At 53.6% G+C, this 17,638-nt stretch overlaps 7 protein-coding genes across 7 annotated transcripts; 1 reads left to right on the top strand and 6 right to left on the bottom strand.

Moving 5' to 3' along the window:
• Nucleotides 1-179: 179 nt before the first annotated feature.
• Nucleotides 180-2,449, bottom strand: TRIREDRAFT_120988 (uncharacterized protein; the record flags this gene model as incomplete). The annotated part of the gene is made up of 4 exons (XM_006963653.1): nt 1,577-2,449; nt 1,051-1,494; nt 527-933; nt 180-213 (listed from the first exon to the last, which is right to left on the bottom strand). Exons 1-4 carry the CDS (start codon nt 2,297-2,299, stop codon nt 180-182), a joined length of 1,608 nt encoding a protein of 535 aa, XP_006963715.1. The 5' UTR covers nt 2,300-2,449.
• Nucleotides 2,450-2,983: 534 nt separating this feature from the next.
• TRIREDRAFT_58885 (uncharacterized protein) lies at nt 2,984-4,624 on the top strand (the record flags this gene model as incomplete). The annotated part of the gene is made up of 1 exon (XM_006963832.1): nt 2,984-4,624. The coding sequence occupies one exon, from the start codon at nt 2,984-2,986 to the stop codon at nt 4,622-4,624; it is 1,641 nt and encodes a 546-aa protein (XP_006963894.1).
• A 548-nt stretch (nt 4,625-5,172) lies between these two features.
• Nucleotides 5,173-5,715, bottom strand: TRIREDRAFT_105515 (uncharacterized protein; the record flags this gene model as incomplete). The annotated part of the gene is made up of 1 exon (XM_006963652.1): nt 5,173-5,715. The coding sequence occupies one exon, from the start codon at nt 5,713-5,715 to the stop codon at nt 5,173-5,175; it is 543 nt and encodes a 180-aa protein (XP_006963714.1).
• A 3,624-nt stretch (nt 5,716-9,339) lies between these two features.
• Nucleotides 9,340-10,201, bottom strand: TRIREDRAFT_105514 (uncharacterized protein; the record flags this gene model as incomplete). The annotated part of the gene is made up of 4 exons (XM_006963651.1): nt 9,340-9,445; nt 9,591-9,847; nt 9,985-10,081; nt 10,164-10,201. 4 exons carry the CDS (start codon nt 10,199-10,201, stop codon nt 9,340-9,342), a joined length of 498 nt encoding a protein of 165 aa, XP_006963713.1.
• Nucleotides 10,202-11,046: 845 nt separating this feature from the next.
• TRIREDRAFT_41895 (glutathione transferase) lies at nt 11,047-11,917 on the bottom strand (the record flags this gene model as incomplete). The annotated part of the gene is made up of 2 exons (XM_006963505.2): nt 11,047-11,241; nt 11,357-11,917. Coding segments are annotated over 2 exons (756 nt in total), but the record flags the coding sequence as incomplete, so codon positions are not given.
• Nucleotides 11,918-12,591: 674 nt separating this feature from the next.
• On the bottom strand, nt 12,592-15,373 carry TRIREDRAFT_120985 (uncharacterized protein; the record flags this gene model as incomplete). Its single annotated transcript, XM_006963650.1, has 6 exons — nt 12,592-13,377; nt 13,446-13,753; nt 13,815-14,094; nt 14,163-14,754; nt 14,813-15,038; nt 15,182-15,373. 6 exons carry the CDS (start codon nt 15,371-15,373, stop codon nt 12,771-12,773), a joined length of 2,205 nt encoding a protein of 734 aa, XP_006963712.1. The 3' UTR covers nt 12,592-12,770.
• A 163-nt stretch (nt 15,374-15,536) lies between these two features.
• Nucleotides 15,537-16,822, bottom strand: TRIREDRAFT_120983 (uracil phosphoribosyl transferase). Its single transcript, XM_006963649.1, has 3 exons — nt 16,425-16,822; nt 16,265-16,364; nt 15,537-16,202 (listed from the first exon to the last, which is right to left on the bottom strand). Exons 1-3 carry the CDS (start codon nt 16,599-16,601, stop codon nt 15,805-15,807), a joined length of 675 nt encoding a protein of 224 aa, XP_006963711.1. The 5' UTR covers nt 16,602-16,822; the 3' UTR covers nt 15,537-15,804.
• Nucleotides 16,823-17,638: the final 816 nt, after the last annotated feature.

The following is a 17,638-nucleotide window of genomic DNA, read 5'->3' as shown; positions in this document are numbered from 1 at the left end:
GTAGAGTGAGATTTCCTTGGAAGCAGCGAGATCTCAATCGTGGTCTAGCGTGCCGAAGAACCGAATGCCTATTGGGGCAATTCTGACGGGCGCCTTGCTTATTTCCGGCCTAGCAGGTTGGCTGCGGGTGTCGGGTGAGGACGATCACGATGCTTGTTTGTGAGGAGATGGAGAAGTTTCTAGAGTTGCAGAAGGGAATCGTGTTGAAAAGTACTAGAAAAAAGTATAGGAAAAAAAGAAAATGCATGAGTGCTGGCACCACGAGACTGGAATCTGCGTTGGTGGCACTTTCCCCGGCCGTGCTATCGATATGCGTCAAGTCACATGGCACATCTGTATAGGTAACGCCTGCCAACAGAAACAGCAAGAGCGAAATCCTCCCAGATACAACCTCAAGGAAAAACAATACCTAGGTAACCAGGGCAAACCTCGAAACTACCAGGTACGCACTTGCAAATGAAACTCCATCGCTAACCATCCAAAAGTCCCAAGCCAGAAGCAAATCATCCATCGCCAAGCAACTCACACAAGCAGCGGAAAGTCTCCCAGCTGTGCCATGGCGTCTCTCCACGTCCAGTCCCCCAAGGGATCCTCGTGTCTCTTCGTCCAACACTGCCTCAAGATGCGTTGAACGCTCTCGCAGTTGCCAAAGTTGGGATGCGATTTGTTCCCCTTGTTCAATATCCGCGTCATGAGGTGCTCGAAAAATGGCTGCTGATCAGGTTGCGCCAGTGACCCTGCGATGCAGATGGTCCAAACCACGCCCCGGAGCGAAACATGTGCGGGAGCTTGTCGAAGCTCGCCCATGACGAATCCAACAGCGCCGTAGATGTCGGCCTCGGCAGGGTGAGTGCTCGACAAGATGAAGTGCAGCAGGACGAGGGCTCCCGTTGCAAAGACGCGCGATATGTAATACGAAACCGGGGCGCCTGGCTGTGGAGGAATTGTCAGCATGGCTGCAGATGATGGCAGATCCATCCATCACACAATCAGGGATGAGAACTGAAACGGATTCAACGAACGGCGTGAATCAAGGAAATGGGGACAAACCCTTTTGCTTCCTGCGCGCAACCTTTCAATGCCCTCGCGCAGCATCTTCTCGAGGCCGAGCAGCGTCTCTCGTCTCTGGTCTATGCCGGGACAGTCGCCGCCGAACTGGATCATGGACAAGTCGCCAATGGCTCGCATCACCCAGTTATGGCAGCCGACATAGTCCGCCATGAGGATCTCCTGCGAGTCGAGCCATGGTCGGTAAGGCATGCGCGGCGGCACCCCGGTGGAGGCTGTTGAAAGAATTTCGAACCACAGCAGTTTCGTGATTTCGAATCGTCTTGCATACTTCAGCCCACGCCTGACAGCCGCGATGTCGCCGGGGTCCTGCTGTGTGGACGGCAAATAATCCACGTCGTCGAACGGAGGCAGCTTGATCTTGCTGACCACGGTTGTGAGGGCATCAAGGTGCGTCTGCCAGTTCAATGAGCCACCTTGCAACACCTAGATGTCATGTGCCCAGAGTTAGGATGATGAATTGCCACGTCGCACCGAATCATCACAAGCGTCTCTGGCTTTTACGAACCTCGAAACTGATGAGACAGCAGCCGCTGGAGATGAAATTGACGAGCTTCTCTCCCGCGTCGAGTGCTAGGTCGCTTTCCTGTTCTGACAGGGCATGTCGCATGGCACTCAGCGCAGTGGTGTGGTACTCAATCAATTCTGCCTCCATGAACTCGGTGCCTCGCGCGAATTTGGTCCGCTGGTACAGGGCGGCCAGGGTTAGCGACGCCTGTCGCAGTGGACGGTTGCTCAACAACAGCCAGAACAGCCAACCACGGCCGCCGCACTCGGCATTATCGGTGTAGTACGGGTACTGGATATAGAAGATGTAGTCCAGGTACAGCATGATGAGCTCAGCCTCCCGATACCGCAATTCCCGAGTTGGGCACGGGGCCCACAGGGTCTCCTTGGGCTTGGAGGCGGCAGTGTCCTGCTGTTGCTGCTCCTGCTCCTCCTTGGATGAAATTGCCCGCAGTTGAGGGTCTGGCCCGGCGACTCTGACGGGGCCCTTGTTCAGCAGCCTCGCATTCTGCTTGACAGCCCTCTTGACCATCGACAACTCGGCGCGGACCTGCTCCTCATTGTCCAGCCACGAGGGCTTGGGACCGTAGCCGTGGCACTGGATGTTGCGGTTCTCGCATTCTTTGCACATGGGAAGGCCCTCGTCACATTTGCGGTGCCTGATGCGACACGTCCAGCAGCCTCTTTTGGACCTGCTCTTCACCGGCCCCTTGGTCGGCAACATCGTGCGAGGCACAGGTGCAATGGAGGGGCTCAACCAGGAGACGCGACCGTGGGAAGTTGGCGAGATGGTTGCACGTGGGCAAACTTGGGGAAAATGTGTTGTTACTAGCCCAATGGTCCCATGGGCAAGATGGGCTCGGCTGGGCAAGATGGGCTGGGCTGGGCAAGATGGGCTCGGCTGGGTAAGACGGGCTGGGCTGAGCTGGGCTGCTGGGGTAGATAAGAGGCAGAGGGCCAGCTGTCAGCCTGACTCATCCAACATGGGCTGGCTGACTGGAGGCCAGTCAACGTCCAGATCGATTGGGACCATCTCGAGTTGATCCCTCCCCCACCCCCGCGCCGTCTGAGACACGACCCAGCCAGGGCATGCTCGTGTTATGCACGGCGATTGCCTACGATTGCCGGCTTTGTACGAAGTACATCGTGCCAACCAAGGCAAGACAACGCAGACACGCTTCGACCCCACCGTTCCCGAGCTATCGACAGCCGGCCAAGTTAGACGTGCCTGGGCTATTAGTTCCGCTAGCAACGGCATCCGCAACGGTCCCCTCTTGGATAACCGGGTCCATTGGCATCTACGGGCATCCTCAAATAGACCTGTTGAGATCGCCAGCAAGGACAATGGAGTGTCTACTGCCAATATCTCAAGTGTTGCCTTCGCAGAAGAGAGGGGTGAAGGAACAGCATGGCGGCCACTCTGTTCACGAACGGCAAGTTCTTCACGGCTTCGGAAGGCAATGGAAACGACGACGATGCCATGTTCCACGAGTGCATGCTTGTTGAAAATGGCACAATCGAATATGTCGGCCGTGACGACGCCGATATCCGAGCGGCAGCTGCTTCGAAAGGCGCCGCAGTGCGGGATCTTGATGGCAGCCATGTTCTCCCCGGCTTCATTGACGGCCATGTACATGCTCTCCTGCTAGGCCAGTCCCTACAGCGGCTGAGCTTGGAAAGATGCCAAAGTCTACTGGAGATCCGAGAGATGATCAAGGCCTACACGACAGCACACCCCGATGCGCCTCGCATCCTGTGTGGCGGCTGGATGGAGTTTATGACGAATGGAAAGGCAGATGTTTTCATGCTAGATGATCTAGATCCGCGGCCCATATACATTGTCTCGAGAGATTTGCACTCATGTTGGTGCAACACAGCAGCTATCGAGGAGATGGGTCTGGAATCAGCACCCAATCCCGTCGGAGGGACCATCCATCGTGATGCCCAGGGCAGAGCGCTCGGCCTTCTCAGCGAGGCCGCCTGCACCCTTATCGTATGGCCGCATTTGGCACAGATTGCCTCGCCCGATGAACGGACTGGGGCAATGCGAGATGCGATCAAGGCCCTCCACGCTGTTGGCTGCACCGGATGTGTCGAAATGGCCATGGACGACATTGCCTGGGATGCACTGCAGACGGTCCGCGCGGAAATGGGTGGCCAGCTCCCTCTGCATATTGCGGCTCATTGGCTCATTCGACCTACGGATTCCACAGATGGCGAGTTAGAAGAGCTAAGTCGAGCAATCGCTCTAAGTCAACGCTTCAATGCTTCAATCTCACCAGACTTCCGCATCGTTGGCATTAAAATCATGTGCGACGGCGTTGTCGATTCGTGCACGGCCGCTTTGATAGAGCCTTACTGCACAACAGGCGTGTCGACTGATCCCATCTGGACTCCCGAAGCCCTTGGGGCGGTCGTTCGCAGAGCAGACCGAGCCGGCCTACAGTGTGCCCTCCATGCCATTGGAGATGCCGCTGCTAAGCTTGCCATCGACGCGCTGTCAGAACATGGCACCCTAGGTCGCCGCCATCGCATTGAGCACCTTGAGCTGACGAGCCCTGGTGACGGTGCACGGTTGGCCGCTGCGGGCATCACGGCATCCATCCAGCCCGCTCACGCTGATCCGGCTCTTCTCAAGGCCTGGCCGGGACTCTTGGGTACGGCCCGCTGCGGGCGAGCGTTTGCATACGGCGATTTTGCAGCCTCGGGCGCCACCATCTCCATCGGTTCGGATTCTCCTACAGCGCCCTGGGACGTTTTGCGAAACCTCTACACGGCGACGACTCGACGATCTGTGCGTGATAAGGACTACCGAACAGTTGTGAATCCCGATTTTGCCCTCTCCCTATGCCAAGCCATGCAGGGCGCTACTCGTGGAAGCGCATACTCTTGCTTTGCTGAAGGATGGACCGGAAGTCTAGCGAAGGGATTGCAGGCGGATTTCGCTGTCGTGAATATGGAGTGGACACCGGAGTCGTTGCTCAAGGCCCAAGTGCGGGAGACGTGGTATAAGGGGAAGAGGGTGTACGATGCTGCCAAGACTGCGTGAGGGCAACATGTGTTCTCTTTCGTAAAGGAGGTCGGTTATAGAGCAAGAGGCGCCGGACAATAAGGCATACACGCAGCTAATATAGCCTTGATTCTGTCTCAATCTTGTGCGAGCCGGGCTCACTCAGCCACTTACAGGCTCACTCAGCCTACATACATCAAAACTAAATAAGCTAGAATAAACATCTATAACATGCTTCGTCGATGGTATACCATCATGTTGAGCAGGTTACAGTAGATAGAAGCACCTTGGGTCTCGAAAGTTGCCCACCAGTTGAATGTCCGGCGGCAACCTCCGGGCGGCACCCGGAAAGGTGGGTCGCGGAGCCGGTGAACATTGGCCCAGCCGGTGCTGGGTACTTTGTAGGTACGTAATGGGGATTGCAAAGAACCTGGGGGGCTACATGATAGCTTCCACGCTTCAAGTGATTATGTACAATACGGGGTATCAATGGTGGCAATTTGTGTGTGTTGTTGCTGCGGTGTTGACTGGGGAAGTCGCAGAGTTGCTTTCCGCAATACAAAAAGAGCACCACCGTAGAGATTATCTCAGTTGGTCACCTCATAGACGGTATAAACCACACTCTCAATGCCCGCATCGCCCACAACAAACTTGACCCGCGCAAGCAGAACCGCAAAATTCAACCATCTGAACCTCTCACTCCCAGTAGTACACTTCAATACCTCAAACCCAAAAGGCTCCGCAACACCCGACCTGCTGCTGCTGCTGCTGCTGCTGCCACCACCACCCACATCCTCCTCCTCCTCCTCCTCCCCAGCCCTCCCATCCAACGCCAACATCGTAGCTCTATCAAGATAATCATACCCAGACACGGTGAAGCGAAGCAAGTCCCCCGCAGAGTCCCGGGCTACGAGCCGCATGTCGACCTCGGCGACATTGTCCTCGACGTAGCGGGTGAGGTAGTCTCCTCCGCCGCTGAGGACGTCGGCAATGTGTTCGCCGTCGGCGGTGATTTTGCCGCCGGTGATTTCGAACCAGTTGGCTTTTCCGCGGGGGGTTGCGCCGGTGTTGACGGGCGGCTTGGGGGTGATGGCCATTGTGAAGACGTGGTTGAGTGTGGGGAGAGACATTTTTTTTTTTGTTGTTGTTGGCTGCACCTCGCGATGTTCGATTGTAATTATTGGAGCAGCGACCGTTTTTTACGCAGACTACCTAGGTGTTGTTTCAACGGCGAAATCTTTTTGAACTACTGCCTAGGTATCTAATTGCCCCGGTAAGTTCAGTCTCAAAAGTTGCCTTTGGTGTATGCCACAGGGGCTTACAAGCAGCAGACAATGAAGCTGACTACAAATTGTTTAACATTACTAATTCTGTAATATATGTATTACAATCTCATAACTAAATGCTGGTATCACCGGCAACTTTCTCGGCCTCAGTCGAAGCAAGGGGGGACGTTTGAAATGCAAGTCGACAAACGTGTAAGGCCGTGTATGGACGCCACAGCAAGCCTTGGCCAGAATCCAGACCCGAAGCTCCAGTCTTTATCCTGCTTTTTCTGTCAATCACGCAAGACATGTGTGATTGCATGCGTCCAGCCTATGCGTGTTGTTCTTCTCCCTGCATATACACTCTGGCGGCGTGGGGGGGCTTCGCTGTTGCTCCTCGAACCTGACCAATAGTCGAAAAACTCGAGTCACAAATATGTGTGTGACTGATGCCTGATCTTCGCTGAAATGGAATGTTGCCAGATTACGCCCTTTATTGGAAAAGGTGTAATATGGTTTACTTTCGTCACTTGTGTTGATGTTTACGATGGATATTTGGTTGATGTCTTCTTGGAATCTAAGGTTTGTTCGCTTCTTGATTCATGTCAGAATTCTCCGGGGGGTTAACTCATCATTGTATCCTTGCCCGCACGAATTAAGAAAGGTGTGATATAGCACACTTCAGGATGTGCTGCTTCTTATGCTGTTGCCCTGCGAAATTCACCTACGACAATAGGTTAATTACATAGATACCATCGACTCGATAGCAGGCCGAATTATTACTTCCAGATAGCCAATAGCCACCAATAAATGCGTCTCCTCACCCCGAAACACATGTCTGTTATGACAACCTGAGGCGCTCTCTGAACTTGGGTCGACTGTGACTGGCTGGTCATGGACTTGGCAATCTCCATATCCAGCGAACGGATCTTCGTCTGGTAGCATCTCATGATGCAAGCTGGAAAAGCTGCATCTTCTTGCACCAATCCCAACAAAGAGAGATTGGTGAGACTGTATGTGCTGCTACTCTCGGAAACCAAAAGCGTTGTTTGTCATGGTACTCCTTAGAGGAAGCTCTTGCAGACTGTTTACTTTTGCGATAGGGTGTCCCTGACCGCCACATCGTCGTCAATCAACCACAGCCGGTGATTGGAAAACGTGGAGTCTATGAGGAATTTATAGAAGATAACCAACTTCCTCTTACTCGTCCTCCCAGAGGGACTCCCATATATCCGCAAGCGTTGCACGTCACGATAGGATCGAATATGACGGCAAAATCGAGTTGTGACTTTAGTAGGCTGGCAAGCACTTTGCACAGGGCGCTTCTGTCCATGAGGATAAGCTCGGTGAGCTCAACCAGCTGTTTCCTTGGCCATTTATAGTTCTGTCTCCAACTTAGGGCCTGCCTCTGCGTAGTCAATGGATGCCCCTTACCTTCAGCGCCTTTGGGGTCTGGCTAAGACCTAGCGGCTCTTTCATCGAAGCACCTTGCATCCTGCTCGCATGCATACAGATGTCCGATCTCCCAAAGACTTGCGCAGCCACTTGACAGCCAGTTGATGCCAACAAACTCTGGAAACTTTGTGTGTTGCTCTATCCCAGAAGTACTCCCAGGATTCCTGCGGTAGAGCCAAACGGCGGTGTATAGATTGTGGACATAGTCCTTGAAGACCCTGTTGCAGGCGGGCTTCGCCTGGATGAGAAAGTGAATTTTGTTGTATCGCAGACGTATCCCGTGGTCCGTCTATTTGCACGTAGCATTGTTTGCCGTCTCCGAGTAGGTTGAACAATCTTCTTCTGGAGCTTGAGAACTGCCCTCCCCTGATGTGGAATATCACTCTCCTGGACCAAAACATCTTGCCTGCATGCTCTGTTCTGTAAACGCAAACGACAAATTGTGAGTGTCTCGATCTCACAAAGCCGCAAATGCTGCTCGGCTTCGTGGCGAATGCTTCAAGCCAAGCGCGATCCCCACGACAGGCCCTCTTGTATCTTTTTTAAACAGACAGACATCCGGTCTATTGTTGTGTATGTGTCGACTCGTCCATCATCAGGAGGCCAAGGCCCTCTTCCCCATCAGAGGGCGCTGGTTCTCTTCGCGTCTCAGTAGCGACCATTGTATCAGATCATATCGTTACCCCCCAGGTAAAACGCAATGGAAAGATAACCTCTATCCTTCAGAGGTCGACGACATATCATCAGTCCAGTTGCCGTCAGCCACAGCGTAGTCGACGAAATTTTGTGGTAATGCTGCCTCTTCGGGGGCCAGGACGTTTGGTAATCCGGAAAACGGCCGGGACGACTTCTATCTCAACGGCACCAAAGAAGTGAATTATGCGGTCAATGCCTGGAACGACATTTGGTGTCCAGGTCGTCGATGTTCTTCCGTTATTGGTTGTAGACTCTCTCTATTTACGACACTGTCAGAAATCAAGTGCTGGAAAATGGGGTTAATGAATGACTTACGTATCCTGAAAGAGATATCAATTCAACACCCTCAATACCAAGCCTTCTGTAATAGTCCGGTCGACTGGCTCGTCAGACGTAGTCGGCGGCCGTCTGTCTTTTATGCCTCGAAAGGCTCTCTTTGCTTCCATGATAGCGACCTGAAACACAGTCTCTTTCCTGTCTTTAAAGCTTATGCCGCGATGATCACGATGCCAAGTGCCGCCAAAACAATGGCAATCAATATTCACGGCGGCGTAGCCCATGATCAGGGACCCGGATGACGCATGGTGGGATATTCCGCGGGCTGTTGGACACATTGTCAGTTTCCTCCGCTGCCACCCAAGCGGGTTGTGGAGCAGGCGTATGGTTATCCATGGCTCGGGCCGTGGACGAACTGCTGCATGAGCTTGATTAATATCTTCGTCTTCTTTCGAGGTGGTCCAGGGGAAGGGCTTCCGTTTTCAAGAGGGGGACTTTCGTTCCGGCGTCCACCTCTCTTCCGTCCCTCCCTGAAGAAGCTTTCCTTGAGCGGTTGCGTCCACGATCCGCTCCATATGCGTTGGCGGTCTCGATATCAAGAACAGCTGCATTGGTATGGATTTGGTCCCTTATCCAGAGATTGCTCAATCAACCAATTGGATAACGAGGAAGTCGGAAGAGGATCGTCCACCACAGAAGATCATCCGTTGTTGTCGTCGCCGCCGTCTTCCTTCTTGCACTCTGTCGAGATGTCGGTGGTCTCAAAGCGTTTGACAGGGTACAATATTGCCTTGACAGCGGCGGGGTGGCAGAACGTGGATAAAGATGACCGGCTGCAAACGCTCGGTAGAAGTCACGATGGTTGAACAGCAGATCGGCCTGTGTGTAGCTTGTATTGGCAAATAAGCTCGTTGATGGTCGAAGGTTTGACACAATGCTTGCTTCGATCCAAGAGCTACTGCGTATGAGCAATGCAGCACTGAGAGCTTCCATGGGTGCTGCAGAAACTTGTCCTCTGTCGATAAACTTGGAAGATGGACGCACTTGTAGGCTTGCGGACGCCTAGGAACCAGCTGGGAGGCCGGCCCCTGTTGCTTGCTCGAGGATAACGACCCCCCCTCCACGGGAATTGCTCGGGTTGTGTGGGTTGAATGTGTCGGACGATGAGCTAGATAGGCTTGTAGTCTCGGTCGAGACTCGCTCTGGAAGAAGAAGAACAACAACAAATGGGCTCTAGACCCACGATCCTTGTGTTGTGGGCGGTTGGCCTTGCCCAACATCCTCAGGTGTCGGGGCATATGTGACACACATACCACGACCGGATTTCGGTGAAGTGTTTGATTTGTGTAGGGTGGTATGGCCAAAAGACTGACATGCTGCAGTTATCCGTAGAGCTGCCAAGTTCAAAAGATGTCTGCCTGAGGGCTCTATGTTGCTGTCGGGGTCGCCGGGGTCGAAGTTCCTGTGCCCAGCAAGGAGCTGATGTCGGAGGTAAGGTGTTGATGTTGTTGACCGCGATGTTGATATACTTGCACATGGACGTAGACTCTGCAATTAGCATCTCCTTCACCTGGGACAGGTTCAAAAGGTGGTCATCTAGACATATGTGCTGCGACTGTCACTGCTTCGGCACACATCAGTCATGCTGTCCATCTGTATCCCTTTTGTGAACAGGCCCGCAGTACACGCTATTTGTTATTAACTCACTGGCCTTGTTGATGAAGCTCTCTCGAGCAGAACCGCGGGTATAGGCCGCATATACTCCTCTGTAGCAGGACACCACAAGATCGGGTGCCTCGTCGTTCTACGGAATCCCGCATTGGCAAGTCAGTCCATGTCATGTAACAGCACAGCGGAGTGAAAAGATGGCTTCAGAAGGAACATACATTGTATGTTTCGTCTTGGTGGTTGATTTCCTCGACATATCAGTCAATTGGCTGTATCATAGCCCAGACCGCCTGTGATCCATGCCCGCTCCCTTACTGGGAGGCACTGAAGCCAGCGCTTGTGGCATGTCCAGCTCTTCAGGCGACCGACATCTCATATGGGCTGTGGGAGACGAGGATGGCGGCTCTATAGACACCTTACAAGTGCCAGGATGGTTCCTACTCTCTGGGACCCGGTACGTCTGCTCCGAAAGTCTCCAGGCAGTCGGTGATGTTGTCTGTAATCGGTAGGTCGGCAATCGAGTCTCCGAGGACCCTATATGTTTGTCCTCATGCTGACGACTGCACTGACCCAGCAGTTGGTGTCGATGACTGGATCGATGGATAATCAACGGATCAGTTGCAGCCAAACAAGCCAGGGGTTGGTGAGAACTTACACGGCTGTATCTGTTTATAATCTGATCGGTGACCAGTCGATGCAGACAAAGAGAGTCTTCCGTCTGACGGGGGAAGCAGCACACTTATATCTCTGTCGCCTCAGACCTGTGAAGAAATCATTGAGCAGTAGAAGACTCTTGGACACGTCATCGACAGATGGAAGGGTGCAGCTCAACGGCAGACACCCGGTCCAGATTACATCACGACAAACAGTCACTTCATCCAGAGAAAAGCCCATGTGTGCCAAAACTTTCCACTCTGAGGTAACGCGAGCAACCTGGGAATCAAGATCTCTTGCCTTGATGGCGCACCCAACGAGGAGACCTCAGACCGCCTCTCGCCGGCTCACAGCATCCCTCCACCGTCAAGGTGTCTCCGGCAAGCAGCATCAAATCATCCCTGCCAACATCTCTCTGCATTCCATCCATATCCCTCTCAGTCCTCACTAATCCTCCTCCAACTCGGGATAGTACCGCCAAATGCCATCCGCATAGGCAATCCTCCGATCACTCTCCAGATACGCCTTAATGTTAGGCCTCTCCCTGACAGCTTCATACAGCTTAAACACGCCGTCATACTTGCCCGTCTTCTTCAGCTTCTCCACCGTCTTTGGAAACGCATACTTTGTTCCATCAAGGCACTGCACACACAATTCCAACCCTCATCAGCATCGACCACTCCAATTGAACTCAAGCCAACAGCAACCAGAAAAAAAAAAACACCCGACAGAAGAAAGCTCAGAGAAGAAAACTCACCTGGAAAAGCACCAAATCAACATACGTAAACTCCCCATACAACCACCCGCTCCCACCACTCCTCTCCCCATCAAGCACCTTCTGCAAATACCCCAAAAACTTGGGCAGCCTCGCCTCCCTGAACCCCTTGGCCCTCTTCTTCGCCTCCGCCTTCTGCTCGTCGTAATACTGATCCGTCGCAATCGGATGATGCGTCTCGTGCACCTCCGCCAGCAGCCCGTCCAGGATCGTCAGCGCAAGCTCGTTCAGGTGATACACCTCCACCTCCCCCTTGCCGCCGTCCACCAGCCCCAGCCTGGGTCCCAGCCCCAGCTTCGGCGCCAGGTACAGCAGGATGTTGGGCAGCTGGTTGATGACCAGGTCGCCGTGCCTCAGCACCGGCGGCGCAAACGTCGGCGGGTTCGAGGCGTCGCCCGCGCTCTCGGGCGCCGAGTGGGCGAGCACCGTCGGCACCGCGCGGCTGCCCTTGGCCGTGTCCTTGTAGGCGACGCCCGCCTCTTCGAACAGCAGCCGGACGACTTCGCCGCGGCCGGGGATGCCGGGCCAGTAGATGAGCTCGTACTCGGGGCCCGTCTTGGAGCTGCGCCTCGTCTCGGGAGCCATGGCTGTTGCGTATATGAGGAGTGATTGTCTATTGTTCTTTGCTGCTTGTTGAGCCCTCAGGTCGAGAGATTAATAGTTCAAGAATATATATCATAAATCAGGAATCAGGAATCGAGCGGGGAAGTTCGATATATAACGGCACGAGTTGAGTCAGATCATGTACCATCGAATGATTTATACCCGCATCAGACCGGACTTGACGTCAGGCCAATGCAATCCAACCGCCATGTCATCCACGGATCACCATCCCTCCGTATTATTATCAACTCAACTTGCTCGCACACCTTCATTCATATCACTCACAAACACATGAATCCTTCCATTCCTGTAAACCCCCTCATTTCATTAGCTGCCAAATCAGAATCTCGCTTAGGGATGCTCTCATGTTTGTGCTCTTGGATGTTTCCGCGTGAACCGCGTGTCGAAAACCATGTAACGCAGCAGCAATTCACGAGGCTGTCCGTCCGCTCAAAACATCCATCGGCCTTCTTCAGAACCACGAGGATTATCGGGCAGCACATCTTTTTGTGAGTCATTCTCCATTACTAATTGTGATTCCAAAGCTGCCTGCCAAGTAGTCGCTTGAAACGGCCTGGTACCTGCATCCCACCTCGAGGCCGAGATTCACAAATAATACCTATTCTCAGCGACACATTGGCCGGCCCCCTCCTCTCATCTGGCCAATATGTCCTCGGCCATCAACAAAATTGGCACGAGCAATTTCGACTCGACTGGTTCCAAGGCTCTCAGTCATGGAGATCATAACAAACCTTGTTTTTCATCGCCCATCGATCGACAAGGCAGAACAAGGCTAGAAACCAGCAGTCCAGCGCCGTGAACGAGGTCCGGTGGAGAGCATATGCGGACAATACTTTCCCTCGACCTCGGCCGCTTCGTCCGATGCCATGCCTTGATTGTCCGAGGATCCCCGGCCGACGGGCCCCAGCTTGGCATCATGAGAGCCTCGATCAGTCTCCTCCTCACGCACTCCAACCTTCTTCACCCTGACATCCATAACCTCGTCTCCACCTTCTCCTTCTTCTTCTTCGTCAAAATCTCTTGCTTGATCAAGCTCCAGCAGAACTTCGTAGAGCTTCTTCATGTTCGCCAATACAGAAGGCCCCCTGATTTTCTCAATGTGTCTCAACCACTCCTTGGTGTTGACATCCCCTGTTCTCTTCCACTCCAGCCACCGCTCTGGTTTAGTCGTGGACCAGCTCATCCAGCGCATCACTTCTTCCTTGGATGGTTTGCTGCCGGCTCCATGAACTAACCGATTAGGCCACGGACTCACAACCGTATTGTTGCGCTTCAGATGCACACCCATGTAGCCCGTTCTCAAAAAGCTGGCCTTGGGCTGCTGCGACAACCCCTCTCCGGGATCTCGGCCTCCAAAGCGATCTGCATCGTTCAGATAGCTGCGGTCCCGCAGAGTCAGTAATCCTGTAGCATATCGAAACTTCACAGGTCTTTAGCAACCGCTTACTGGTAGGAGAACATGTCCCAGTCGCGGAAGAGCAAGATGCCCATGTGTCGAGGCAACGAGGCAGCGCTGTAGTTCTCGCCGGCAGCTTGTGCCGGTGGTATAATGGCGTCCAGTGGCTCGAGTCCTCGATGGAAAATGAGATCTTTCTCAGCAGCCACATACTTGTCGAGCTTGGGCGACTCTGCCGAGACGACGCTCTCCCGACACATGGTCAACATGGTCGCCCGGGGGTTCTCGTCTGCATGTCGCAGCAAAGTCGCGCATGACAAGAAACACAGCTCGGGCTCAAACTCGAAGAGGTGTCCGACCTGAGGCGCTAGGCGTGAGCAAGTCTTTCTTCTGCCTTCATGTTTACTGCACATGACATACCTCTATGCGATCGAAATAGGGCGCATCTTCTTCATAAGTATTGCGAAGGTTTCCCACCATCTCCGTAAGGCCGCAAGCCATGAGCCGTATGTGGACTTCTCTTCTCTGCACCCGCTCTAGAAATGCAACGATCTTGCCGTGAATGTAGCGACTCATTTTGCCATACACGTCGCCTTTCGCAGGATACGGGGCGTACTCTAGAATTCCCTTCATGGGCCATTCGGAGAGAGGTTCGTTGGTCAGCCCGGTGGGTTGGCTCCCGTCAGGGTTGAAGAAGATGCTGTTGAGCGTGAGTATAAGTCCCCCATCTCTCCGATTTCTTTGGCACGAGCCATCTTCAAGACTTACGGGCTCGGCTTCACAAAAGCCTCCGTCGGGCTGCTATAAGGCATAAGGATACCATCCTGTCGCCACTTCATCAAAGCTGCCGCTCTTGAGGGCGACATCCTCGCGTGTACCCTATCCAGAGGCTCACCGTACAGCATAGCGTCGGTTTCCCTCGCCATTCTAGCCGTACGTTCATTCTTGGACGAGGTTTGGTAGATTTGATTCACGATAGCATCCCATACATCGGGCTCGAGCTGAGCGTGCAGTTGCAGTCTGCCTTCGCCAAAAGTGACCGATGGAGTTCGGACAGTGCCACTGTCGCGGGAAGATCGCACATGTTCGCGGGCTTCTAACGCACCGTTTCCAACAGTATCCTTGACGTAAGAATGGAGTTCTTGAGGCCACTTGAGCGAATACCAAACGTGTGAAACAATCTCTGCGATCAATGCAGTATTCTCTTCAGGGTCCTGCCTCCACGAAACCATAATGTGCAGCGAAATGATCGTCCGCAGAAGTTGGGAGAAGTCGGTCTCGCAAATAACAACGTTGATGAGGGGATTCGCCGTCTCCGGCATGGCGGCGACAGAATAGATGAGATGCCGCAGACCAAAAGCTAGACTCGTCAGCAGTGTCATATTTGAAGGACAAGACACGAGAGCGGGCGAACTCACGGCCGAGAAGGAGGAGCCTCAGGAAGCCATCATACTCTGCTCCCTCATTCTCTGCCAGGTTCAAGATGTCAGTCGCGGCATGATTGCCCCAGAACACTCCAGTGTCGAAGATGGGGTGATTAGGAATCGCGGCGCCGTCGATGCCTGCGGTTGGAGGAACATGTGGTGGTGGGCATGATGCTTTGTGTGCTTTTGCGTGTTCTTTCTTGCAATCCTGGCTGCAATACTGTGTTGATGATTGTATGTCAGACTGACTTATATCTACGTTTCTCATCAAGGGGGAAAGACAGGGAGAGAAGGACGAGGGTCCTTCAGGGAATACCAAGAGATGTGTAGGAGATATTGTACAACCACGGGTTCCTTACTTACAGCGACAAGGTGACACTTTGGGCAAACAATCTTGGCAGCAGTCGGGCATTGAACCCCCTCCACCCATTCAGCCGCACATTTCAAGACGCTTGGCTTTTCCTGTTCTTGCGTCTTGCTGGCTGAACCTCGCTCGGGGTCCGGCTCGGTTTGCGAGCTATCTTTGTTCTTCTTTCGCGATTTCTTCCGAGCCATGATGTGTCGAGTATTTATGGTGAAGCTCGGCGGCTGTGTAGTATCGTCCTCAAAGATGATGGGAGATGGCAGAGAAGTACTGAGGATCAGCAGAGTATCAGCAATGTTCAGAGGGCTTCAACGATTTGCATTAATGGGCCTAAAGCCCGTGGTAGCAATCAAGCGGGCGCAAGGAAAGCATGTTGTCAGGGAGATTGTTCGAGAAGGTCACAGGAGATGTTTTAGGAAAGCTCTCCTCTGCTGCCCTCTCACATGTTCCTCTTGCCGGAGACATTTCCCTATGGCAAGCAAAGCCAGTAGAGCCTTCCAAGTAAGCCTGCCGACACTCGTCCCCATTTAAGGCTATATCTAGCGCTATATATCAGTCAGTTGTCCCGTCTTCTAAACACTTGGTCCTCTGATATCCACCTGTTCAAGCAAGAATGCGCTGCTTATTTGCCAATAGTCAAAAACAGACGGTCTCCAACATCGCCCAAGCCGGGCTTCAACATGCCCCCATCAGTCAGCTCCTTGTCGACGCCCGCGATCCAAATCTCCGTACCTTCGGGCCACTCGGCAGCAGCCCTCTGGACACCTTCTTCAGCCCCCAGGACAGACAGTACAAGCACCCTTCTGGCACCCCATTCGCGCAGCGTCTGGATGGCTGCCGCACACGTACCGCCAGTAGCGATGACAGGATCGACGATGATGGCCAGCTTGCTGCTCTCGGCAGAGCCCGGGCTTTGCCGGGGAAGGTTGTTGTAGTATTCGACGGGGTCGAGGGTCGAGGGCTCGCGGTACATGCCGAGGTGGTGGATAGGTACGGAGTCGGGAAGCATGGTTTGTACGGCTGCAAGTCATGAGGTTATGTACTGTCTTTAGGAAGCTGCTGGGTGCCATTTGCAAACTGACCTTCAACCATGCCCAAGCCGGACCGGAGGATCGGGACTATGCAGATGTGGTTCGGCTCAGAGACGACGGTCGTGTATTCATAGCCCAGGGGAGTTTGATCCTGTCACATCGTGAGTAATGGATACGTTTCGATCGGACTGGGACATGGAGGAGGGGCTACCTTTGGGCCATTGACTGGTTTCAGAGCCGAGCTGACGGCCTCGCAGGCAATGATTAATGAGATCTCGTGGATCAGAGACTTGACGTCGCGAGAGCTGGCAGACTTGGATCGCAGTTGGCTGAGCTTGGCCAGCAAGCTGGGATGCTGCGAGACGTGAACGTTGGAAGGCAAGGCCATGGCTGGTGATGTATCTGGAAGATGTTGCGTGTGTTGTGCTGTCGTATCTACCTGTCAAGAGGTTGAAGACGGACAAATGATGTAACACGTAGAAACTGTGAGATTGCCTGAACGAGAAGCCACGAAACAGAGAGCGAGAAACGGCACGGATATAGGATTTCTAGGAGCAAGCAAAGAATCTTGATAGGTACGGCCTAAGGAAAGAGGAGAAAGAAGCGGACGTGATAGAGTCGAGGTGAGATGCAGGTGTCGGACTGGGCACAAATTACGTAGCAAGATACATGTACCTTAACCAACCTTAGGTAGAGGGAGAGGCCGTATCAGAGGCACAAGGTGGGGGAGGGGTCAGTGCTAACGGGGGGGTGCTCCAGCAGTGCAGGTGCTCTAACGGTGCTTAGCGACGCTCTAACGGCGCTGGAGCCACAGCGCACGCCGGGGCTCTGCGGAGTGTGGAGATGGGCAGCTCTTCAGGCGTGGATCGGGTATCGGAGAGGCCCGCCGGTGGGTCCGTCTGATAAGGCACTTGACCTGACGGGATTTGAAGGTGCAGCAGAAGAGATACATACCTAGACAATCCACAGTCTGGGATCGAGGGAAGACGAGTTTATCTCAGGTGGCTTCTAGTGTGATGATAAGAAGGATAGCCAAACATCATCGACTCTAGAATATTTGGATATTCAGTTGTCTGGCGCAAGCAGTCAAGTCATCATTCTCTCGAACCAGTTCAAGAGCACACAGGCGGCGACCGTCCGAGGTACCGAGTGACATCCGCTCGGATGTCAGATGCCGATGGACAGCGGCTGAATGTCGGCTCCTCGCCTCTCCCCTGTCCTTTCGTGCCTTTGTAGCCGACTCGGCTCCAAACCATTGTGTTAAATCTTTTCTCCCCAGGCATTGACTTTCCAATCCTCCCTTTCCGCCATGTTTCGTGGCTCAAACGCCGTCTACTCGCCCGGCTGAGCACCTCCAGCGACTGTTCAAGTCTCGAGAAGAATGGCTTCGCCGTCGCGCGAACCAGAAACTGCATCGCAGTCGAG

Source organism: Trichoderma reesei (assembly GCF_000167675.1).
Source record: "Trichoderma reesei QM6a unplaced genomic scaffold TRIREscaffold_5, whole genome shotgun sequence".
In the NCBI taxonomy this organism is placed as follows: Eukaryota; Fungi; Ascomycota; class Sordariomycetes; order Hypocreales; family Hypocreaceae; genus Trichoderma; species Trichoderma reesei.
This window is presented reverse-complemented; position numbering and strand designations above follow the sequence as displayed.